This window comes from Eptesicus fuscus, chromosome 15, assembly GCF_027574615.1.
Source record: "Eptesicus fuscus isolate TK198812 chromosome 15, DD_ASM_mEF_20220401, whole genome shotgun sequence".
In the NCBI taxonomy this organism is placed as follows: Eukaryota; Metazoa; Chordata; class Mammalia; order Chiroptera; family Vespertilionidae; genus Eptesicus; species Eptesicus fuscus.
Window position 1 is genome coordinate 22,073,789 of NC_072487.1, and position 26,771 is coordinate 22,100,559.

The following is a 26,771-nucleotide window of genomic DNA, read 5'->3' on the forward strand; positions in this document are numbered from 1 at the left end:
ATAATTGTAGCTTTGAAACATGCAACATTTACTTGGTAAATGTTGGTTTTAGCAGAACTTAATAAAATTTTAATGTTTTATATAATGGTCTCTCATATCATTGAGGGAAAATATATGGTCTTTTAAAAATTGTCTTGGGAAAATGGCCAAAGACTAAGAAACAAATTCACAGCACTATCTTGTACCATGCACTCAAATTATAAATAAATCAACGGATGAAATATTAAAAAGTAACAACACTGGTAAAATGATAGAAAATCTTTGTGGAGGGGAGTTTTTCTGAGTATGCCCTCAAAATCAGAAGTGCTAAAGGAAAGAGCATTGTTTGCCTTTTAAAAAATATGTTTAAAACATTGAAGATGTGATTTTACAAAGAGAGAAAGGGAGAGGGGGAGAGAGAGCGAGAGAGACATCCATGTGAGAGAGATACATTGGTCAGCACCTCCTCCTGGGGATTTAGCCCACAACACAGGCATATGCCCTGATGGGGAATTGAACTCACAACCTTTCTGTGCACAGGACGACCCCGACCAACCGAGTCACACCGGCCAGGGCAAGAGTGATTACTTTTGATTTTAAAAACCCTAAAAAATTAAACACTGGAGAGAATTTTATGATCAAGGCCAAGGGTGAATCTGTAAGAGAGCAGATGGGCAGGAATGGTTCAAAAGGGTTCACAGTCTCTTGAATCTGTTTTTACCTCTTTCCCTGTTTTTAAACGGATATGGCAGCCACTGCCCCAGAGTTTTGTGTACATAAGTGCTAGTGCTTCCTCTGTTCTGGTATAAAGTTCTTGGGCTGGAACATATAACCTGAGTTCAAGCCACATTCCGCCTTATCTGTCGCTTTTTCTTCCCTCCCACTACCCACACCCAATGACTCTTGTAAGAAGAACATTGATTTTCCCTTAACCTGATGTATAAAACTTAGGGAAGTTGATCTGTTCCAGATATGGTGAATGTTGAATGTAAAATATTAGAGGGTACTGGGAAGTTTGTGAGGTGGAATATAATCAAACTCCACGTACTTGAGGGCATTATATATTTTAGAATTGGAAAAAAAAGGCTTCCCTTAAGGATAGTCAATACTCCTTTCTTCTTTATGGGATGTGTGCTCTTAAGATGAATGGAAGCAGAAGGAGATTGGAGATTCTGTTACAATACAGGGTGGGCTTATTCTTAAACTCTAGACGTTTTCTTCTCTTGAGTAGCTCTGGGTCAGTAAAGTGGCCTGCGATTCTGTAAACCAGATTCATGTCCACCTCCTCTATGTCACTTCAGCACTCTGTGGTATCCTATATAATAAACGGCTAATAGGCAAATTGACCAAATGGCAGAATGACTGGTCGCTATGACATGCACTGACCACCAGGGGGCAGACGCTCAACCCAAGAGCTGCTCCCTGGTGGTCACTGTGCTCCCACAGGGGGAGCACTGCTCAGCCAGAAGCTGTGGCAAGCACAGCGGTGGTGGCGGGAGCCTCTCCCGCCTCTGTGGCAGCGCTAAGGATGTCCGACTGACAGTTTAGGCCTGCCCCTGAGGGCTCCTGGACTGTGAGAGGGCACAGGCCAGACTGAGGGACCCCCCCACCAAGTGCACAAATCTTATGCACCAGGCCTCTAGTGTATGTGTGTGTATGTGTATGTATGTGTGTATTTATATATATATATATATATATATATGGAAATGAAGCAATTTATTACAAATAAGATACCTTACAAAATATACCCCTTTTAATTAAAAAATTTATCCTCAGGAAATCATCAGGCAAAAGTGTATAAAGGGGCTTATTACAGTATTATTTGTAGTTGTAAAACATTGGGAGCAACCTCCAAGACCCAAAGTGAAGATGGGGTAACAAATTACGTTACTTTCATTCAGTAGAATGCTGTGCAGACAGTAACTACAATAGAGCACCTCTTTTTATTAAGAAGACGAGATTCAGGATAAATGAAGGTTATAATGAAGGAAACTAGACTATGCTACCCCAAAATATGCCTCTTTGACACAAAAATTATTTTGAGCTTAAGGTAATTAAGAAGCAGTAAAAGGCAGTGAAAGCTCTCCCTTTGCTGCATAAAGGCAGGAAATAAATTCTTTTACTGGAGACAGACACCTATCCGCCCATAGAACCTGCAGACAAACCTTATTGAAGTAATCCTTATATTCCTAGTTACTTCTTCACCATTTACTACTCCTAGCCCAGCTCCTTGTCTTGTCAGTTATTCACAAACTTACTGTTTCTTTGTCTAACAGGTATAAAAGCTTCCTATTGTCCACTTCTTTGGGACTTCATTCTCTGTGAAGGCTCCCATGTACATGTAAAAATTCAATAAAATTTATATGCTTTTCTCTTGTTAACCTGTCTTTGTTACTTTACTTTTCAGATCCAACCAGGGACCCTAAGAGGGTCAAAGAAAACTTTTTTCTCCTCTACTATACTATTCCATTTTAATCTATATATATAAAAGCCTAAGCAACCATTATGACCAGTCGCTATGATGTGCACTGACCACCAGGGGGCAGATGCCCAACACAGGAGCTGCCCCCTGGTTGTCAGTGTGCTCCCACAGCCAACCTTCCCCGGCCAGACAACTTCCCATGGTCCCTTCCTCTTGCCAGCTGGCTCCAATCAGCCCCAATAGGCTCTGATCGCCAGCCAGGCTGAGGAACCCCACCTGTGCATGAATTTGTGCACTGGGCCTCTAGTAAAATATAAAAATATATGTGTAGATTTACTTGGGGAAAGATATGCAAGGATATATACAAGATACAATGCTGTCTTTGGGTGGAGAGCTGTGGGGGATGATTTCAGTTCATTTCTTTTGTGTGTGTGTGCACTAGAATAAAAGAAAAATAAGTTTATTTTATTGGGGCTGTATTTCAGGAATGTTCGCCACGTAACTGAATAGTTTTTCCAAATTGCTAAGAAATGGAGGTGCCCCGGCTGATGTTACTCAGTTGGTTGGGTGTGGCCCTGAAAGGTTGCCGGCTGGATCCCCTGTCAGGTCCAGCCTGACGATTGAACCGGGCTGAGGTAGGGAGGTGGGATTTGAGAAGAGAAAGAAAGACAGGACAGCGGGATTCGGGAGGTCCACAGCTCTCGAGGAGCTCTGGCAACTTTTATTAGTAATACAGTGCTTTTTATACATAAGACACTAAGCAGGGAATCACTCACAAGGAAAACATTCTTTGTTTCTCTAAAATCACTACTGGAGGGATAAGTTGAAGGACAGGTTTCTTGTTACAATAAATCTCACTAGTTGGATACATATTTCTTGGTAAGCCATGAAAGTAGCTCTTATCCTACTGATAGCAGTCATATAAACAAACCCTGGGAAAGCTCTGTAGGCAGGGGCTGCTCTCGTTATACTGATTAGTTGCCATCCAAACAGGCCTGGGAAATCTGTGCGGGTAGGGTGCCAGCCTTGCTAGCCCCTACAGGTGCAAGGACCGTGTCAGCTTACAGCCCGTTCCCCACAACCCCCTGTAGCGGGTGTGCAGGAAGCAGCACACCCGCTACATGTTTCTCTCTCACATCGATGTTTCTCTCTCCCTCTCCCTTCCTCTCTCTCCAAAACTCAATTTAAAAAATCTTAAAAAAAAGAAATGGAGGTGAGATGCAGTAAATAATTGAAGGACTTGTGTTGTGTACTTAAGTTGATGTGAACGCTTCCTGTAAGACTCCTCACTCTGCCTTCTTCATTAACAGGCCTTTTCGCACAGAGATGGCAGCAAGCAAACCTCACTTGGCATCACTGGACGCAAAACAGGCCTCTGGACAGCACCGATCATCCAAAGTGAGCAGGTCAGAAAGGGTGCGAGCATTCCTGGGGGGACCAGACCGACCCTTCGGTGAACTGCAATGCTGATGTCAGAACAGGCTCTGTGTTTTATTGACCTGTGGGGAGAGGAGAGGCCCAGGCAGGTAGAGGGCCCATTTTACAAATTAGGGAAGGAGGCTAAGGGGCTCAGTGAGTAGGTGTCTCCGTTACATAAAAGCAGGAACAAAACGAAATTAAACTTCTGGGGCACAGCTCCCTTTGTGTCTTTGTTACCTCAAATTTTTTAAACCATTAATTTTTAAAAATATATATTTTTTATTAATTTCAGAGAGAAAGGGAGAGGTAGAAAGAGATAGAAACGTCAATGATGAGAGGGAATCATTGATTGGCTGCCTCCTGCACACCCCCATACTGGGGATCGAGCCCGCAACCTGGGCATGTGCCCTTGACCGGAATCAAACCCGGGACCTTTCAGTCCTCAGGCTGACGCTCTCTCCACTGAGCCAAACTGGCTAGGGTAAACCATTAATTTTTAAATAAAATAATATAACCACATTGCCAAGCATCAGAGAAAATGGAGGAAGGAGAAACATAAACTATAATTATGACTTTAATACAGACTGTTAGCCTTTTGGTGTATTTCATTCCAGTCTTTTCCCTGGGCATGTGTTTCTTGAAATGGATATAACCAAAGAGTTTTTGGTCAGTATTGTATTATGATTATTTTTCTAATAATATTCTTCTTGTAATCTTGGCTTAAAAGTGCATTTAAAAAATGTTCATTATAGAAAATTCAGGAAATATAGAAAAATCTTAAAGAATAAAATATGTATTACTATCACCATAACTTTCACAACAATGTTTTAGATGAATATTCTTTCTTTCCCCCCTTATATATAAAGATACTAACTTTTTTTTTTTTTTTGCTTAATTGGGATTATATTAAATATACTGTTTAGTAACCTACTTTTTAAAACTTAATCATAATATTTTTTTCTTTTCCTTAAGTATTTTATATAATATCACATTTCATTGCTAAGTTCTGTTCCTTTCCTGCCTATTCTGGAATTAACTAGTTGTTTCTTTTTAAACATGTAGGTTATTCCTTTATCAGTTATTAAGACAACTCTGATAAAGCTGTTTTTTTAGGCTTGGCCGGTGTGGTTCAGTGGTTGAGCGTCGACCTATGAACCAGGAGGTCACAGTTTATTTTATTTTTTATTTATTTATTTATTTATTTTTTTAAAATTTCTTTATTGATTAAGGTGTCACATATTTGTCCTCATCCCCCCATTCCCATCCCACACCCCTCCCCACGGATGCCCCAACCCCCTGTTGAACTTAACCGTTGGATAGGCTCATATGCATGCACACAAGTCCTTTGGTTGATCTCTCTCCCCTTCCCCCAACCTCCCCTATCCTCCCTCTGAGGCCCGCTAGTCCGATCGATGCCTCCTTGTTTCTGGTTCTGTTCTTGTTCATCAGTCTATGTTGTTCATCATTTCCCCTAGATGAGCGAGATCATGTGTCCCTAGAGATATACTTATAAGAACTGAATGTGAGACGAGCAATAATAGTTATGCTGACAGGCAAATGAGTCAGTCTGTAGTGAGTTTCTTTCTGGACCAATAGTTCTTTAGAGACCCAATTTCAATGTCCACCAGTTCCTTATGTGTACATGTTAGCACTGACCCCTCAGCTCTGGATGGTGGACTAATGGTGGTAACGGAGGTCCGACTCCCTCTGGTTTGGTCTCGGCCGGACCCAGGGGCACGGCTTCACCCGGACTCAGGTGCACGTGGCCTCACCCGGACCCAGGGGCGCGTGACCTCTCCCGGACCCAGGGGCGCGTGGCCTCACCCGGACCCGGGACCCAGCCTCACCCGGATCCAGGGACACATGGCCTCACCTGGACCCAGGGGCGCGTGGCCTCTCCCAGACCCAGGGGAGGAGGTCACAGTTCGATTCCTGGTCAGGGCACATGCCCAGGCTGCGGGCTCAATCCCCAGTGTGGGTCGTGCAGGAGGCAGCCAATCGATGATTCTCTCTCATCATTGATGTTTCTCTACCTCTCCCTTCCTCTCTGAAATTAATAAAAATTATATTTTAAAAAAGTGCTTTTCATCTATCCTACAGGTTTATTAGACTTTAACTATACAACAGATCTTTAGCATTTTGTATTTTGCATTTGAAATTTTAGCTGTTTATGAATGTGTTCATAATACTCAGTTTGTCAATGTAAGAAAGGGGTGCAATAATATGAGGGTTGAGGAATGGAGATGAACTTGAAAATAACTTGTAAGTATCTTAAGGCATTTATTTTTCACAATACTATCTTGTTCCATATGTCTCTGTTCATGGAAATCTGAGCTTTCTTCAGAAATATATGCCCCTCTTTCAGAGTTATCCTCATTTATCTGATAGTTTCCTAGGTTCCTACTACATCAACATTTATAATGCTGAGTTTGAAAGCTGTAATAAAATAGCTAAAAAAAATGACTGAAAGCAGTACTAAATAAAGGGTATGGTGTTAAGAGAGAAAACAAGAGTGAAGGAAAGTTACCTTTTTTTGCTTGGTTAACATTAAGTAGAAATAAGTAAGATTTGTGTGTGTTTCTGAGTTGAAAAGGGGTCAGAGAAGAAGAGGTTAAAGATACATAAAGGAAGTTCGGTCAGGATGGCGGAGCAGATAAATGCTGTGCTTGCCTTCTCCCACAAACACATCAAAATTACAACTAAATTATAGAACAACACCCTAGAGAACCACCTGAAGACGGGCTGAACAGAACTCATAAACAAGGATATAAAGAAGCAGCCAAGTTGAGGCTGGTAGGAGGGGTGGACGCAAAACAGTCTGGTTCCACACCCAAGTGTGGCGGTTAAGAATCAGCTGGGCTATGTCGGTTGTGGAGGTTTTCCCTGAGGAGCGAGGGCTTTCAGACCCACATTGGGCTCTCCAGCCTGGGAAGAGGAGTCCCCACAACTTCTGGCTGTGAAAATCAGTAGGGATTTTGTGCATCCTGATAAGATGAAAAGTAGCTGGAGTCCCAGGCTTTCCTCATAAAGGGCCTGTGCGTGGCCTTACTCACTGATGGACTCATTTCCTCTGAGCTCCAGCACTGGGGCAGCAGCTCGAAAAGTGCCAAGACCTGGAGGGGCAGCTTTCTCCCAGACAGAAGTGCTGGTAAAAGCCAAAGCAATCTTGAGAAAGAAGAACAAAGTTGGAGGTTTCATGCTGCTATCAAACTATTCTATAGTAATTAAAACAGCATGGTATTGGCATAAAAACAGACACATAGATTAATGGAACAGAATGGAGAATCCAGAAATAAACCCATGCCTATATGGTCAATTAATCCATGAAAAAGGAGGGGAGAATATACAATGGGTTAAAGACAGTCTCTTCAATAAATGATGTTGGGAAAACTGGATGGTTTCATGTAAAAAAAGAAAGAACGAAGTAAACTTTACTTTTGTACACTATATGCTACAAGAATAAACTCCAAGTGGATTAAAGACTTACTAGTAAATGTAAGACCCAAAATCATAAAACCCCTTGAAGAAAACATAGGCAATAAAATATCTGGCATGGCTCTTAGTAATATCTTTTTAGATATGTCTCCTTAGGCAAGGGAAACAAAAGGAATTATAAAAAAACTAGAGGCCCGGTGCACGAAATTCGTGCGTGGGTACGGTCCCTAGGCCTGGCCTGCGATCAGGGCCATCTTCTCTGGCCACTGGCAGCTGCCACCACCCACTCTGAGTTCCCTGTTCGCCATCGAGAGATCAGAGCCTGCCGGCCAGAGGGAGGGACCAAGAGATGGTCAGTGCGCCTCATAGCGACTGGTTGGTCATTCTGGTTGTTCCGCCATTCCATCGATTTGCATATTACTCTTTTATATATATAGATGTGGGACTATATCAAATTAAAAGGGGTTTTGCACAAAAGAAACCATCAACAAACCAAAAGACTACCTACTGAATGGGAGAAGATACTCACCAATAATACACCCAATGGTGCTTAATATCCAAAAATACAAAGGAAACTCATACAACATAACACCCAAAAACAAACAATCCAATTAAAAAATGGGCAGAGTATCTAAATAGACATGTCTCCAAAGAGGACATAGAGATGGTGACTAGACATATGAAAAGATGCTCTATGTCTGTAATCATCAGAAATGCAAATTAAAGCCACAATGAAAGGAACTCCTACCATTTGCAACAGCATGGATGGTCTTGGAGAGCATTATGCTAAGCGAAATAAGTCAGTCATAGAAAGATAAATATCACATGATCTCACTCATTTGTGGAATATAATGACCAACATAAACTGATGAACAAAAACAGATCCAGAGACAGAGAAGCATCGATCAGATGCTCAAACCTCAGAGGGAAGGTAGGGGAGGGTGGTGGTAAGGGGGAGAGATCAACCAAAGGACGTGTATGCATGCATATAGGCCTAACCAATGGACACAGACACCAGGGTGGTGAGGGCATGAGCGGGGGTGAGGGGGTGGGGAGGCAATGAGGGGATAAGGACACATATGTAATACTTTAATCAATAAAGAAAGAAAAAAGAAGCCACAATGAAATATCACCTCACACCTGACAGAATGGCTATCATCAATAAATCAACAAATAACAAGTGTTGGGGAGGATGTTGAGGAAAGGGAACCGTCATGCACTGCTGGTGGGAATGCAGACTGGTACAGCCACTGTGGAGAACAGTATGGAGTTACCTCAAAAAATTAAAAATAGGACTAACATGTGACTCAGCAATCCCACTTCTGGGTATTTATCCAAAAAAATCCAAAACACTAATATGAAAAAATATATGCACCCCTATGTTCACTGCAGCATTATTTACAATAGCCAAGATATAGAAGCAATCCATTGATGGCCAACTGGATAAAGAAGAAGTGGGGCAGGCCCTGGCCAGGTAGCTCAGTTGGCTGGAGCGTCATCCTGATACGCCAATGTTTTGGGTTCGGCCCTCAGTCAGGGCACATACAAGAATCAACCAATTAATGCATAAGTACTAGTAAGTGGACCAGCAGATCAATGTTTCTTTCTCTCTCTCATTCTCAAATCAATAAATAAACAGTTAAACCCTAACTGGTTTGGCTCAGTCAGCCTGCGGACTGAAGGGTCCCAGGTTCGATTCCGGTCAAGGGCATGTACCTTGGTTGCGGGCACATCCCCAGTAAATGTGTGTGGAAGGAATACAACCTTTATGCCTTTGTCCATCCTGCACACATTGTGAAATGGGAGGGCGTTTACTGGTAAAAGGTGAGGAGGCAGTGGACTCAGGGAAGATAGATGACTTTCTGAATGAAGATCTATCTCATGGCTAGAGAATGGCAACGCTGACTTCCGGTGTCCAGTGCAGGAATTCTCATTATATCACGTCAGGCTTGAGGAGAATGCATGCTGATGAGCCTCTTGCAAGATACTTGTCTGTTTTCAAATAGCCATACTCTTCGTTCTGATCTGATTGGACAGGTGTGGTGAGGTCTGGGCAGAAGTGTTTGAACTTCCTCTGGTAGATACGGGCAGCCCCTTTGGTTCTTAACCTAAGGAGGCAGAGTGATTAAACATCTGTTTTAGGAAGAGCAGTGTGAGAGTGGTGTGCAGGATGAAGGAAAGCAAAATTAGAATTGTTTGGGAACTTGTTGGGCCTTTCCCAGGCCAACTGAGTCAGGAATGCTGGTGGGTGGGGCTCAGCGGTGCGTTGGTTTATAACAAGCCCTCCAGGTAAGTGTTTTGCACGCTGAAGTTTGAGAACCATGGAATCAAAGCAGCACGGTCGGGAAGGCATTCTTGACTGGAAGTGAGAAGGGTCTCAGTTAATGTGATGGCAATGGACATGGAGAGAACTGACTCCAGAGATGCTGAGAAGTTCCCGCTGAGATTCAATTCGCTCTCCTGGTCATTCTGTGCAAAACACCTGGTAGCATTGGTATTCTGGGGATACGGGCAGTGATTCTTAACTTCATGTGAACATCTTAGTAAACTGCTTAGAAGGGTTGAGTTGACTGTGTTTGGAGGTGCTGAGCTCCCACTTTTGTTTATCCCTGTAAGCTGGGCATCTGAGTGGGTCCTCCTGGTGATTGTGGCCTGCTGAGATGCAGGGGCGATTGTCCTTTGGCAAGGGGGCCAGTATTTGTTCACAGCCCATCTCCTTGCAATAAAAGCTGAGCTGTAAGCTGAGAGAAGTGGTGGGAGAGAAGAGTAAGAGAATGGGGTGGGAGGTGGTAAAACTGGAAAACCTCATAGTTGAAGGGGTGGTTAGAAAGGGAATGGAGATTTCTGAGCTAAGAATTTCTTTTTGTTCTTAGAATAAAACCCACCTTTCTGCCACTATGATTTCTTGTTTCTGCCTGGTTGCTGTCCTCATCTTCTCTCACTCTCTGCCTTGCTTATTATATTCCCAGCTTAGAATCTCCCCCTCTCCCTTCAACCTAGATATTCTCATGGCTGGGTCCATATTACAGCTCTCAGAGGTCACCCTTTTGGAGAGCTTTCCATGACCATCCTCATTAATGGTGGGCCTTACCCACCCATCTTCCCAAACCAGTTTCTTGCCCAGACTGTCTAACCCAGCCTGAGATGATCTTAGCTACAGGTCTTCTCGTTTAAGTCTGCACCCTACTCTAGGAGAATGGAAGCTACTTTAGAGCCCCGCATCCTGTGTGTCTTTTTTAAAAAATATATTTTATTAATTTTTTTACAGAGAGGAAGGGAGAGGGATAGAGAGTTAGAAACATAGATGAGAGAGAAACATCAATCAGCTGCCTCCTGCACACCCCCTACTGAGGATGTGCCCGCAACCAATGTACATGCCCTTGACCGGAATTGAGCCTGGGACCCTTCAGTCCGCAGGCCGATGCTCTATCCACTGAGCCAGACCGGTTAGGGCCTGTGTGTCTTGTTTATTGTTATATTCCAGCCCCTACAAGGGTGCCTGGCACACACTTAGAGCTCCATAAATATTAGTTGAATGAATTCTAGGCGGAGGTCTGACTGGGGTGAGAGGTAGGGGTAGGAGATGGGTGAAATGTGTCTGTAGACACCAGGCAGCAAATGACAGCTCAGTTGGACTGGGCAGTGGAGGTGAAACAAGGTAAATCCAAGAGATGTTCAGGAAGTAACACTGACCAAACATGGTGATGGACTGAAGGGAGGTATCAAGCAACTGTCTTGTGCAAATCTTCCTGAGAGAGGTTTGTGAACTAGCATTCATATTTGGCCTCTGTAGTCACTGGATACTCAAGAGCAAACAGTTCTGGATTTTTCAGGGTTCTTCAGAGAATCAGGACCAATAGGATATATAGATGAGGAGAGTTGTCTTGGGAATTGGCTCACGTAATTATGGAGGCCTGCTCTTTGTGAGCTGTGGAACCATCAAAGCCAGTGGTGCAATTCATTCAGGTCTGTAGGATTGAGAACCAGGAGCTCAAGAGAGCAGAATGTGGATGGCCCAGCTCAAACAGAGAGCATCCACATCCACTGTTTCTCTGCTTTTTGTTCTAGTTGGGCCCTCCGTGGATTGGATGATGCCCACCCACACTGGGGAGGGCCATCTGCTTTACTCAATTCACCAATTCAACAGCTAGTCTCTTCTAGAAACACCCTTCACAGACACATCCAGAAATAGTGTCTTACCAGCTGCTTGGACATCCCTTTAGTCCAGTCAAGTTGACACGTAAAATTAACCATCATTAACTTTCAGCTCTTCAGCTACCCTTCCACCAAAAACTTGTCTCATTTCTGCACCACCTTCAAGCTCTAGGCGTGAGGAATTCTGTGTTCCTACCCAGATCAGCTTTACCTAGCCACCTACCCACCCACCAGCTCAACAATATTGAATGAGTATGTACTATGTTCTAGATTTTACTGAAGATACTGGTGGCACAGCAGTGACTAGAACAACCTCCTTGCATTTATGTTCTAGAGAAGAAAGACAGACATGTCTAAAATGCTGCATGGGATACTGGGGATAGTAATAAGTGGTGTGGAGTGAAAAAACAGCGAGACAGTATGGGTCGGATCACTGAGGCAGTTCTGAGTTGATGCTTCTTGAGCTAAGATCTGAATAACAGGAAGGAACCAGCCCTGAGAAGTTTTGGAGGCGTAGGACCATTTCCTGTAGAACCTTCAGAACCCATATCTGGTAGATGAGTAACTGGTAAGATTTTGTTTTCATGCTTGAAAGAATTTATTTGGAGAGGTTGGAGGCATGGCAATTCAACTTTAAGTACTTTGAAATAAATTGTACTACTCATTTGCTTACTTATTGATATTTCTATCAATAATCATTAGCAGATAATTTTCAAATAGTGTATAATGATAACTCTCATAGAGATACAGAAATCACCGCATTTGAAAGGCTTTACTTAACTCATTAATCAATGAAGGAACTAGGCAGATGTTATAGCAGATTCAAAGGAGAAATGAAGACAGCACAAATTTATATGGACTAAAAAGTGTTGAAATGAATGTGTAAATTCAGGAACAACTAGTTTCTTTTACACTGGAGGTAAGTCAGTTGAACCTCTACTGGCCTGGACTAAATTGATATGTCTATAGACAACAAATAGTTTGCATTGCTATCAGTTACTTACAATTCACAGAGTTATAAGAAAACTCCCATAAAATCAAAAGCAAGTAACTAGGAGGGGTCTCCCTTAGACAGTTCAGTTTTCCACTGAAGCACATTTCTCCCCTTTATATAACCAAACTAAAGCAAATAACCTTGGCCTCTCCCATGAAAAAAGTAGTTCCTCTACTTGTGGAGGAGTAATGGGGGGGGAGGGGGAGAGGGCATAACTATCATTTATTCACTGTTTGCTATGAGCCATATTTGTCATTAACTCCATCCTCACAATGGCCCCATGAAGTAGGGTGTGGTGTCCCATTTTACAGATGAGAAAGTCAGCTCCCAGAGGTTCAAGACACTGCTAGTAAGTGGCAGAGTTAGAATTTTAGCCTATCTGTATGCAAAGTACGTGTGTACACACACACACACACACACACACACACACACACTCTCCCTGAGACAACTTGCTAATAGTAAAAAGTATAGAAATTACATATATTTTTTTTCTTGATCTTTAGGTCATCATCAACCAAGATGGATCTCAAGAATGGCCTGGAAGAATGTGAAGTGGCACTGAAATTATTTCTGAATAACAGATTTAAAGATGCCTTAGAATTGCTTCAACCATGGTAATTAACTTTATTTCTTTTAGGTAAAATATATTTTTTCACATGTTTTTGATGATATTCATGTCTTTTATGTCTTACTTGTCAGTTAATTTATTTGTATTTCCACCTAAATATTTGAGACCTCTTAATATCCAGTTAAGAAATCTGTCTTTTCAACTTTACTCAGTAGAAAATTTCTGATTTTTTCTCATCCTTTAATTTCTATACTTGTTTAAATAATGTCATTTATGTAGTTTTGTAGAGCTCCATTTTGCTTTCATCGATGAACTATTTTTACGGATGTTCCTCTTAACCTTAAATATAATGGAGAAGAGTTTCCTTTGAATTGGGAAAGGGAAGAACAAGAAAATGCTAATCGCAAGTGCTAATAAATTTAAAATGATATAAATATTATAGGGACTCGCTGCTTATGTGATAAACTTAGGTTAAACAACTTAATTTCAATTAATAGTACCTGTTAATTCCTCCTCCCCCTCCCCCCCCACTCCGTGCTCAGCCTTCTTATTAGGCCTCACTTTGACCACAGTCCCCAACCCCGTGGTGTGACTGTAGCTTGACAGGAATGCTTACTCTGACATTGTTTCTTCAGACACAGTCACTTCCTTGGGTTAAGCTTAGACCTCATATCATAATTTTCTAGAAGCTTAGCTGGGAACAAAAGTGGGAATCTTATTCTTTTGAGCCATCAGTATGGTGATGTGATTCTTGTCCTTGACCTTGAATCTTAGAAATGGATTTACCTACTGAGAAACTGCGAAGGCAGTTCTATTCAGATTTAGATGATCTTGGTCAATTAGCATTTCAGAGGTTAGGAACATATGTTAAAATAGATGGTGAAGCCCGTAGCCTACAGAAATTGTCCAGTGCTGTCTCCATCGCTTGTCTCGCAACCTCTACCTTGCCTGTCTCCTACCTTTTCGCCCAATGACTTCTCCATCTCTCTATATCTTGTGTCTCTACCTTTCCCTGTCTTCTCTCTGTCTGTCTGTATTTTTTTCTTTGTCTCTCCTCTCTCAGCCTGCCTGCTTACCTCCTTCTTTTTTAGTCAAACACGTCTCCTTTTTTTTCTATGCCACTGAAATCAGCTGGACATAATATGGAATGAAAATAAATGATTTAGAATTGTATTTAATGGAGCTATAGATTCTCTGATCTTTATGCAGTTGTCACTCTTAAGAATATATTTTTCCTACTTGAATACTTTTTTTCCTCTTGGAGGACCTTCCGGTTTAAATACGAGGTTTAAAACCCCAGTTACTGATTAACTTTGGCTCTTACTCCTTGCGGTCTTTTTGAACAACCAGTGCCCTCACCGTTCAGGACAAGCTGCAAATTACTGAAGGATGTTTAGACTATCTCCGTGGGGGAAGAGAATAAAGTGGCTTGCACTTGTTTTGCACAGCAGCAGGCTTTTGTGATTATATTTGAATTAAAAACAGAATCGTGCATTGATATTTTACATCTTATAAATAATTAACATAACTTAAGAAGTTTTGAGAAAAGTGATGGTGAGGTTTTTTTACAGCCTGAGAATCTGGGGTGTCTGTCATATATCAGGAGTAACTGACCTTCTTAAGAATCTAAGTGATTCTCACTGGTAATGTGAATTATCAAGAACTTTAATCAGGAATCTCAGATAACGGGATTAGATTAGCAATGGAGTTTAAAATGTGCTTTTTTCTGCCTACCTAACTTTATTGCAAAAATGTTGCTTCTGGCTGGGAAGAGAAAAGGGGACAATTTTGTTGTTGTTGTTAATCTTCACTCGAGGATATTTTTTCATTGATTTTTTTAGGGAAGAAAGAGGGAAAGACAGAGAGAAACATGGATGTGAGAGAAACACATCGATTGGCTGCCTCCTACACAAGCCCTGACCAGGGCCTGGGCTGGGGAGGAGCCTGCAACCAAGGTATAAACCCTTGGCCAGAATCTTACCCCGGGGCCCTTTGATCCGCAGGCTGACGCTCTATCCACTGAACAAAACCGGCTAGGGCAGAGAGGGGACAATTTTTAATGAGTCTTTATCTTTCAAAAAAAAAAAAATCAGAATCTGTCACAAAATATATTTCTAGTGGCTTTTATTGTAGCTCTTATATCAGAGCTAAAGGCAGTAGTACACTGCCCCTGGTTCAACTGGGGAAAAGCGGTTTGCTTTGAAACGTTTTCTAGGAAATGAACCCGCAGGCTGCCCCCTTGTGCTGAAACAGGGAAAAGCATCTCGTCTCTCTGTTTCAACCTGCAGTGTTCTGTGCTGCCTCTGTGAGCTTAAATCGCTAAATCCTCAATACGGGAGTGTTTTAGGGCCCTTCTTTTACAGTCCCTATTCTTTCAGGGACTATGGCACAGGAGTCAAGATTGTCACTGTGAAAGTCAAGACATGCATGTATTAGGATTTCTCATGATGACTATCAGACTAGACCTGAATGCTTTCCAGTTTGAATTGAAATGTGCTAATTCCCTGTGTTGCCCCCAGGGCTAAGGACAGCATGTACCATGCCTTGGGCTACAGTACCATTGTGGTATTGCAGGCCATCATGACCTTCGAGCAACAGGACATCCAAAATGGCATTTCTGCCATGAGGGACGCCTTACAAACCTGCCAAAAGTATGAACTCAGTAATTACATGCTTGAGATATGACTATAAACCTCTATGTCTGTGTGATCAAATGCATGCTGTTTGCCTGACTGAGAGCTGTTGGAAGTTGGCCACAGTTGTAAGACAAGGACTTGAGCTTCAGAGCTTTCTCGGCCTGATGTAGTTTTATGTAATAGAGACAAAAATCCCTATTAGGAATTAGAGTATGCTTCTCGTTTGGCCAAATGCGTGGCATTTGTGGTAACTTGAAGTACCCAGCAGGGCTGAGATTTCAGTGGGGTTAGCAGCAAGCCGCCCCAGGGTCTCCCTGTGGTGAGCTTACGTGCCGCAACCCGAACCAGGCCAAGCAAGGCACGTTCTTCTTTTTGTAGGGGAGGCTGCCAATTCAGAAAGGAATGTTTTATTTGCTTACAAAAAATGTAGTTGGTGAAAATGAGATGGGTTTTCAATTTTATTTTAATCTTTGCTCTGTGTCCATAGGAAGACCCTAGCAAAAGCTGTTAGCTAGCATTGGTGAATTTTAACCTTGGTGGAATTACATACTCACCTAATTTTGTGGCAAGCCCCACACATGAAGAGAGAGCTTTCAAGTATTGCACTCTTACGTTCATTCTTTATCTGTGGTGAGTCTTACCACAGAAATGCTGAGTTCAGCCACAGATCAGGGGAGGTGCTTGGCAGGTTGGGGTCACTGTTTTGTGCGGGTCTGTCCACTCACGTGTTCAGCGATCAGGGGTTGAGTGCCCCCGCATGCCAGCCCGGTGCTGGGAGGTGAGGCTGCAGGGCTGACAAGGGTGGTCTCTGCCCTGGGGACGGTGGTGTTGAGCTCTGGCTGCCTTCAGGACTCTCTGGTGTGATTGTGACTGAAGTGAACGTTGAGTGAAAATGAGCTCGGGCTAATTTCTTGTTACTTCTTCTTCCTCTTTCCTTCCCTCCTCCTTATTCTATGCAGATATAGGAAAAAAAGCACGGTTGTAGAATCTTTCTCAAGTCTTCTTTCTAGAGGATCATTGGAACAGATGACCGAAGGTAAGAGTCATTTAAAAGATTACATTTTTTCCTTTCTTTGAAAAATTGAAACAGGATCATGCTCATAAGATCCAATACTTAAATATATCATATAAAGTATTGTCTTTTTCTCTTCCCCATCATACCTTCCAGAAGTAACTAAGGTTTTGAAGCCTTGCAGACTTTTCCGTGTATATATATATATATAAATATACACAAGGCAGACATGGGGTGTTTATAGTTGTTCAAGTATCATTCATTTTTGCAAGCATAGAATTGCATTATATATATATATATATGTATATATATATATACCTTTCCCTAAGCCATAGTTCTTTCCTCTGTAACCCAAACTTTCTCCTGTAGACGTGTAGAAAAGGTCATAGAATGTGTCTTATACGGATAAGGGAAATGTTGAATTGTTCCTGCGTTAGAGATCTTGACAATAGATGGTGCTGTTTTCTGATCTTTTTCTTATGTCTTTGGACATAGCACTTTAGAAAATCTGGAATACTTTTTACTAAATACTAAAAAGTAAACAACAATGAGACACTACTACACACCTGTTAGAATGTCCAAAATCTGGAACACTGACCACAGGAAATGCTGGCAAGGATGTGGAGCCTCGGGGACTCTCCTTCATGGCTGATGGGAATGCAGAATGGTACAGCCACTTTGGAGGCTAGTCTGGCAGTCTCTTATGAAACGAAACATACTTTTGCCATATGATCCAGTAGCCGCTCTCCTTAATACTTCCTCAAAGAGCTGAAACTTTATGTCTATACAAAAACCTGCAGATGAATGTTTATAGCAGCTTTATTCATAAATGCCCAAACTTGTAAGCAACCAAGATGTCTTCCTGTAGGTGAGCGGATAAATAAACATCCAGACAATGGAATATTATTTAGCACTAAGAATAAGAAAGAGCCATGACATCATGGGAAGACATGGAAGAACCTTAAATGCATATTACTAAGTGGAAGACACCAATCGGAAAAGGCTACATACTGTATGACTCTAAGTATATGACATTCGGTAAAAGGCAAAACTGTGGAGAGAGTGAAGAGATCAGTGGCTGCCGGGGGATCAGGTGGGGGCGTGAATAGGTAGAACATGGAGGATTTTTAGGGACTGAGGCACCTGTAGGATACCATAGTGGTGAATACATGTCATTGTACGTTTGTCCAAACGTAGAGAACGTGCAACACCAAGACTGAAACCTCGTGTAAACTATGGACTTGGGGTGATTATGTCGTCAGTGGAGGTTCATCAATTGTAACAAATGTGTCACCGGGGAGGGGAGGATTGTTGATAGTGGGAGAGACTATGCATGTGCGGGGGTAGAGGCCATGTGGGAAATCGGTACCATGCACGCAATTTTGCTGTGAGTCTACTAGTAAAACGGCTCTAAAAAATAAAAATTAATTTAAAAAATCGTAAGTTAAAAAAGTAAGTGAACTTATGACTGTAGCCTATTCTGAAATATAGGTGTAAAGGGAGGTCTGGCCCCTGAGTCTGGACTTTTATACCTGAAGTATAAAAGTACTTATAACTTAGCTAACATTTCAATGCAAAGTGAAGATATTTCCTTCAGTGAACTAAGAAATTGTGAAGAAATAAGGCTTTCACAAATTAAGTTGCATTTATTCCTAATGAATTTGGCTGCCACTGCAACCCAGACAGACTTTGTGTTCAAGGGAGCGTGTCAAAACATTGTAGCTTTAGCATGTGATTTGTTTTTCCTCTTGGTAATTTTCATTTACATCCTTGAGTGGCTGGTTGTGTGCAGGAGGAAATACAGTTAATTAAACTTTTCGTGGGTTTAACATGGAACACTCCCGTCCTTCTCTCGTGGCTGGCATAGTGCCCTGAATGGCTTTCAGATTGCCTTGAGGAACACATACTTATAGGCAGTGCTTAGGATGTGAGAGGGATTTAATGTGAAGAATATGTATGTATAGTGCATAGAGTTCAAACGTCCTTGCCTTTTATCTCTGCTTTCTGCTTACATCCTTTAGCTGCTGATAGATTGGTCTGTCTTTAACTTAACCCTGACCCTGCCACCCTTCTGCTCAGATCTCTGCGAGGACTCACCATTGCCTCCCGAATCGAGCCCTGACTCTGACATTCAGGGTTGTCCATAATTTAGCTCCGACTTACACTTCCAGACTCAGAGGCCATGCCTCCCTTTGCACCTGGTGCTTCAGCCACAGGCACACCTGCAGGTGATCGGCACTTCCCTCGCCCTACGGCAGCTTCCCCCTCGGCACCCGCCCCACGCCAGCAGTCTGGGTTACTGAGCAGGCTTTCAAAGTGAATAGTTCCTAACCATACCCACTGCGTTACAAGTGTACCTGGGGGAGGGGATAGTCAGGTGACTCTACAAATAGAAGTTGCCAGTTTTTATCGACTGAATACACTGGGGAAGCCCAAAAGCACACGTGGAGGTGGGGTGTTTCGAAGGACTGAGACCCTGTCGATGCTGCCGGGATGTGCACAGGCCATCACTCCTCAGGTGTGGCCCCATCCTTATGGGTGCTCGTGGGCGATCTTAGCTGCAGAGTTGCTTTTTTGTAAATTCAATCTGTGGAATATGAGCATGGCCGGACGTTGAACCCATTTGTGAAAAACCAGTGGTGTGTAGTGTGTGTGTGTGTGTGTGCGTGTGTGTGTGTGTGTGTGTGAGGTCGGGGGTCTGGTGTGTAAATAAAAGCAATAGTTCTTATCCAGTTTAATTCAGCAGCTTTTCCACTAGCATGGAAACACCCTAGTTTTCAGTACGACACACACAATGTCCTGCTGTATATATGTATCAAGTGCTTCTCTGAATGGTGAGCTCCACACGCAGCAGCTCACGGGGTTCCTGAGCACTGAAGCACAGACGTTGTAGCCAGGCCGCACAGGAGGACACCAGCAGAGAGGGGCCGGGAGCTTTCTTGAGGTCCTACCACTAAGTACTTGGCAATATTCTCCTCCAACCCAGGCGGTTAAACTCCCCAAGCTCATTTACTACCCGTTTGTCTGTCAGGGATAAAACAGGAATCTGCTGATGTTTTTGATGCAAAAATGCAAAGATTCTCTGCTTCCCCCCAATCTCTGCAAGTGTAACGGCTTGTTTGGGAGGATAGACCCAGTGTTTGAGGCGCTCCACGTGCCCCTGGGATATGCAAGCTGCACAGAGCCCCCGTGCCAGGGCTCTGTTCCCGTGCTCGGTGTCACAGCCATCAAAATAGCCTAAAACCTGGCTCGTGCGTTTTTCACATCTTTTGTGTGTAGGGGCCATGACGTGTGCACACAGGGCAGTTCCTTTTCACAGAGCTCTAGAGAATGGCTGTTCTCAGGTTACTAATGTGTCTGATCATTGCCATGATGATCGCACCTTCAGATTTTAGAAGCTTGAATTCACAAATGTAAGTTAGTTTTTTTCAATCTTTATAACTGTGTTAAACTTGAATATTCTTAATAAAAATAAGTGGTTTTCTGTTTTTGTTTTAATGCTTTTGAATTTTGGTTTCCTCTTGTGAGCTGAGTTCGGGTCCCTGAAACTAACGGCCCGACTCCTTACCCTCATATTTGAATGGAACCATAAGATGACTTTCCTGAGCCAGTTTGCACATTCTGGGAAAATCTTGCGGAGAGACTTGAGAACGGAAGTCATCCTTCCACTTTTACGGAAGCATCAGGGCGATCTAGGGTTTTGCATTTCTCTTGGGTTAATTTATCTACCAGTCTTTTCTGAACATCTCTGAGCAATTACTGTGGACCTGGGATTTTCCTTAATATGATTTTATTTGTGTTTTTTTTTAATAGAGGAAATGCATGCCGAAATCTGTTATGCCGAGTGTCTCCTACAGAAAGCAGCACTCACGTTTGTGCAGGTAATGAACCTTTGCTTGAGAGTCCATATTGCTGGGGTAGCCTGCCAGAACGCCATAGAAAAAACATGGCTCCTTTGATGTCAGCGCGTCAGTTCTTTTGACTTAAGAGTTGCAATGAAAGATACTTGTTCTTCTGATAAACCAGGGAGCTTTATTCCTATTCACATGTACTTAGAGTCTGTTTCAAACTTCAGTCTACTGGAAACTACTGCCTTTTAAAGAAACTGTCTTGCAAGTACCACACCTAATTTCAGGATGCTCCTCTGTATGAAAACAGCTTCTCTCTCCCTCTGAGCTTGCTCTTATTGGTAGAGGGCGGCACACAGCAGTGGCCCGGGCATAAAAGGCTTCCTTAGTCCTTGGCCATTCCCTTCTTGCATCAGATGCTTCAGCAAAGCTCAGTTATGCATGCATCGAGAGCCACACTTTTCATGCATACTTCAGATTTTATTTTTCTCCCTCTTCCTATTGTCATTCCCCTGGCTTGTTTTTAGTTCTTCCTTTGAATGAGCATTTTTAAAAAGTCTACTAACAAAACCATGAATCATTTCCTTAGGAGGCATTTTCATTTCACCTCTAGGGACTGTTGCCACCAGTACCTATCCTTGTATCTCCCAAAGCTTCTAAGAAACATGGGTGGCGGTGATGGGCACCGCGGGGCAGCCGTGGGGTGGAGATTGTAAGAGGCAGAAATTCAGCTGTAATATGAAAAGAATCTTCCTCAATCTCAATGTTTCACATTGTATTGAGAATTGCTTTTCTCTTTTGCTGGAGGTTGACTTCTTAGGTTGGATTCTGGTTCGGCAAAATTGAATCCATCGGGCCCATGACCCTGTGTCCTAAAATCCAACATATTATGAAGGCTGATTGAAAACAAGTCTTCCTGCCTTAGTAAATAAACCTGATGTTAGTCACGGAGGCCTTCGCTTTTTTCTGATGTGTTTCCCAAATGGGGATTTGATCGTCAAATCTATGATTTGAAGGCTTATGTTACGCTTGGATACTTGTAATCAAACGTCCGGGAGCTATCCATGGTTTTCCTCTTCCGCACTCCTCCGTATCCAGTCAGTCTCATGGTCATGCCTCTGTTACCTTGGGAAGAGTTAGCAGCTCCATCTCTTCCTCTTTCTTCTGACTGTAATTGTCCAGTGGAGGTGCGCCTCAGCTGTTCCCGGGCTGGACAGCAACCCAGTGACTCTAATTTCTCTGACCTCCCGCTCATTCTCCATTGTGCAATTGAGCACCCTCTCAGAGAGGAGAACCTCACCTTGTCATTCCTCTGCTTCAGCCTGGAGTAGTTCTCACGGACTACAGCAGTGGTTCTGTATTAGAATACCAGAAATGGAGGAGGCTTTTTCAAACTAAACCAGTATCTCTCCCAAGTTCCCTACTCCCTCTTCCCAATGGCCTCAGGTGGCAGGTATGTTGCATATTTGAGTGGCCTGGGTAGAGGTGGCTTTCTTACTCCTTCGTCATTCCCTTTGCTGTAGATTTCTGCAGCAGTGCTGAGGATGGCCAAGCACCCCGTGACCTGTAATGCTTTCTCGTCTTCCCACTGACTTTTCCTTTGCTTGCGAAGTTTACATCTGCTTTGCCTTTCTTCACCAGGCTACTTCCTAATCATTGTGTGTGTGCGCGGTGTGAGTACACATGTGCTTTAAGCACTGATACCTCCCGTCCTCCAGCCCTCCCACCTTTGTGCTGTTATAGCATCCTGCTGTGCATGTCTCCATCCGTATGCATTCCTCCATCCCTGAGCACATTGCATTGCTTTCGTCTAATTTTGCATTCGGGTGCCCTGGTGTAAAATAGGCATTCAGCCAAAGTTTGGTGAATCATGAAATGAAATATTCTTATTTGAGGCAGATTTTAATCTAATTTAAGCAATTTTTTTCTGGCCATTATTGCAATTTGTGTAATCATAAAATGCCTTAAAATACAATGATAAAAGTTGTGTAGTAAATTTTGTATTTATTAATATTATAATAATTTAAATGTTAAATATTTAAGTATCTCTTGAAATTACTAAACTGAAGTCATTTTTTCTTTTGCTTCAGACGTTGTTCAAGTGCACAGGAGATAAATACCAGAGCATCTTTCTGATATCAATAGCTTAGAAAAGTATTCTTGGAAATGGGAAACATGGGGCCATCTCCATTTGCATCATCTATTATACCAGGTGGGACAAAAGTAGGTTTACAGTTGTGAGTACACAAAACAGCATTTATTCTTGTATTATTATTTATTGTATTATTTACCATACAGACAACTGTAAACCTCCTTTTGCTACCCTGTAGTAACTTCCTTCAAGCAGTTATTTGGTATGCTTTTTAAAGAGACTCTTGGAACCTTAGAATGCTGAGTCTAAAAATGCCATTCATTTAGGCCAACTGCCTCAATTTGATGCTTGATGACCATTAGGCAAAGAGAAGTGTGTTTCCCCCCGCAAAAACAAAACTTCATATTATTGACAACAAATTTAGAATCCAGAACAGTTATTTTTAGTTTGGAAATGTATATGAATGGCATTCACAATGATAAATGGTCTCTGCCTATTAAAATACCCTGTGAAAAAAGAACCGTAATCCCATTGGCTTCAGTATGATGGACAGGGACAGGAAAGGCCTTAGATCAGGCGTCCTCAAACTACGGCCCGCGGGCCACATGCGGGTGTTTTTGCCGTTTTGTTTTTTTACTTCAAAATAAGATATGTGCTGTGTGCATAGGAATTTGTTCATAGTTTTTTTTTTAAACTATAGTCCGGCCCTCCAACGGTCTGAGGGACAGTGAACTGGCCCCCTGTTTAAAAAGTTTGAGGACCCCTGCCTTAGATCATATTCCTAAAGCCAACCATTTTGGATTCTATTGAACCAAGAAGAAAGTTGCTCATTCAAGTAGGTTTGTATTCACCTATATGGCCCCTAATTGTGAGAGTTATTTCTTTAATTACTTAAAGTAATTTGAGGATTTAAAAAATGTTTCCTTTCTGTTGTCCTCTAACTTGGAAGAAAAATGGTATTTCAAATATAAAATAATAAGAATGTTTTAATTTAAAAAATGATTTTCTCAAAAGATGGTATCTTGTTCAGATCACACAACTATATAGCTGTGGGGAAGGTTTAAGAATCTCTTGCTAAATGATCTAATTATTTAATTGAATTGTTTTCAGGATGAAAATATGATCAACTTCATCAAAGGTGGACTCAAAATTAGAACGAGTTACCATATATATAAGTAAGTTAAAATTTAAGATGTGGGCTTTTTATTTATTTATTTTTTAAATATATTTTATTGATTTTGTACAGAGAGGAATAGAGAGCTAGAAACATCAATGAGAGAGAAACATCGATCAGCTGCCTCTTGCACACCTCCTACTGGGGATGTGCTCACAACCAAGGTACATGCCCTTGACCGGAATCGAACCTGGGACCTTTCAGTCCGCAGGCCGATGCTCTATCCACTGAGCCAAACCAGTTAGGGCAAGATGTGGGCTTTTTAAATCTTACCTCTGGAAGTTTGTACCTTTGACCATGATCATGTGGTTTTTAAAGGATTCCTGTACTATGTACCATTTTGTACTGCAGAATTTATGACTAGGGTTTTTTATTTTATTGGATGTTGGTAAAAATGCACTTGATTTCTGGTTTACTAATTGATTGCTATAGGACAATAGAATTTCAATTTCAATGTAATTTTTAACCCTTTGTACTCGCTTGCTTTTTTCTCGATTCCTTTATTCTACTCGGGAATTAATTTTTTAAATACCCCAGATTTTACAAAGCGCGGCAGTAGAATAAAAAAACTGGAGTTTCTTTTCATACAAACTTATTTATTTGGATTTTTTTATATTTCAAATTATTGATACATTCAAAGAGTAATTTTAATCTCGACATCTGAGTGCAAAAGGTTAAGGGAAAACAGCTAAACATTAGCTGATAATTTGTGTTTAGATAATCTTAGTATCTCTCTTCTAAAAACAGTCCATACATTTAAAATAACAGGTATATCTTTGGCCCAGCCTCTAGAGCAGCATTGCCCAGTAGAATTTCTGCAGTGATTCAGATGTTCAATTAAGGTAGACCATGGTATTGTTCATGGCTTCTGCAACCTTTCTGATTTTTATCTAATGGTTTTATCATTTACTCACAATGTTAAAATTCTCTAACTTTGATTCTGGAGTCATTTATTTCTCCCTTTAGTTACATCAATGTTTGCTTTGTATATTTAGAAACTCTGTTGTTAGGCTTATATATTTTTAATTGGTTTATTTTCCCAATAAATTAACCTTTTTATAAGTATGAATTGTCCCTACTTAACTCCTTGTAATATTCCTTGTCTTGAAATCTTTTTCCACCCTGATATTAATACAGCTATTCATGCTATTTTACAATTAGTGTCTGTGTGGCATATATTCCATTACTTTAAACCTTTTAAAAAATATTTAAATTGCATTTCTTGTAGCTGTGCATCATTGTGTCCTGCGTTTTTACTCAGTATGACAATATGTTTGCACTTGTGACTACCATTTTGTTTTTTCACTTTGCCTCATTTGTTTCTCCCCTTCTTTTGCTTTAATAAATTAAAAAATAAATACTCCTTCTATTTTCCCAGCTATAGCCATCTTTGATTTTTTAATAGTTGCTCTAGTGATTGCAATATACTTCTTGTCACGGTCAACATAGAGTTAATATTGTACCATTACACATAAAATATAAGAACTTTGCAAAAGTATAGTTTCATATTCCACCTGCTGTCTTTTATATTACTCTGATGATAGTACACATATGCATATTATAAACCTCACAATGCAGTGCCAATCTTTTGTTGAAACAGTCTTTATATTAGAGTCTTCTTTACGTACCCATATAGCTACCATTTTTGGTGTTCTTCATTTTTTTCCTGTGTATTTTCAGACTGAAGCATTTAGTATTTTTAGAGATACTTTTACCCAAAATGATTTTATAAAATTATATTTTATTCAAAAACGCTGGAGGGGGATGGATTGTGGGATTCTGATAAACTCTTTTAGTTTTTCTCTCAAAATATTTTTAGAAGATATAAATGAATGTTAAAATTGATTGCTTCTAATCATCAAAACTTAAAAAACTGAAGAAATTAAAATAATCTTATAAAGGCACAGACATATACGAGTGGAATGGAACATGGGGTTTTGAAACAGATGCGTCATGTGTGTGTATTCACGTGTACACACACTTGTGTGTATTAAAATATACTAAATTCCTACACATACATAAATCTCTTTCAAAACAATGGAGGAAGATGGCGACTTTAACAAATGATTTTGGGGAAATTGGTCTTCATTTTGAAAAAATGACTATGCAAAAATAAATTCCATATAGATTTAATATTAGAATATTTAAAAAAGAATACTAATAAAACATAGGAAAGTGTTTTTTTATAATCCTAAAGTATGAAGACCTTTAAACATTTGTGTGTTTTTTTAATTTTTTCACTTTAAAATAATTTTAGAATTTTTATAAGAATTTTCAGATATTCTTTACTCAGTTTCACAAAACTTAACATCTTATAGAACCACAGTACAGTTATTAAAATCAAGAAACTAACATTGATTCAATATTATGAACTAATGTATTGACTTTACTCAATTTTCTCTAATTGTCCCACCAGTGTACTGGGTGGTTATGAATTTGTGGGGGGTGAGACATAATTCAGTTTATAGCTCCTTATATTTCCTGTAATCTGCAAGTTTGAGCTACAGGATTATTACATTCAGGTTAAATTAATTTGGCTTAAACACATCATAATATAGGTGCATGCATTATAATTACATCATAATACAAAACATCTGGTTATTTCTTAATACCCTTAAAATATATTTATCAATTTGTTAGGCAGTTCCTGGTTATTATAAATTTTATATCTTTGTTATTGAGTTTAATTTGCATTTCTCTTTTGAAGATGTGAAGGGAAAGGGAGAAATGCATAGAAAAGATATTAAAGTGAGAAATCAGTAAGATTTGCTTGGAGGAACAGGAAAAAAATAACAGGGCAAATGGAGCTATTGTTGTAGAATTTGCTTTCTTCTTTCAGTGTTTCTTAGTCACAAGCTCTAATTCATTTGGTCTTTTTGAGGCTATGGGGATCACACTGACATTCAGTTGTTGTTTTTTTGTCAGTAGCATCTCAGTCAGTTGATGGAAGATAGGGTGGCTGAGGAATGGACTGCACCCAGGAAGTCCCCTCCACCACACTGTGGGAGACTGGGAGACCGAGGTCCTGCAGTCCTAC

The 26,771-nt window shown here is 41.1% G+C and overlaps 1 protein-coding gene across 1 annotated transcript in view; it reads left to right on the forward strand.

The window, feature by feature from the left end:
* TTC39B (tetratricopeptide repeat domain 39B) overlaps positions 1-26,771 on the forward strand; it is a 116,462-nt gene that overhangs the window by 56,245 nt on the left and 33,446 nt on the right. Inside the window, exons 3-8 of the mRNA XM_054727659.1 lie at positions 3,712-3,807; positions 12,908-13,018; positions 15,492-15,623; positions 16,568-16,644; positions 20,434-20,501; positions 23,671-23,735. Coding sequence (XP_054583634.1) covers positions 3,712-3,807; positions 12,908-13,018; positions 15,492-15,623; positions 16,568-16,644; positions 20,434-20,501; positions 23,671-23,735 — 549 coding nt within the window. The remainder of the gene's footprint in view (positions 1-3,711; positions 3,808-12,907; positions 13,019-15,491; positions 15,624-16,567; positions 16,645-20,433; positions 20,502-23,670; positions 23,736-26,771) is intronic.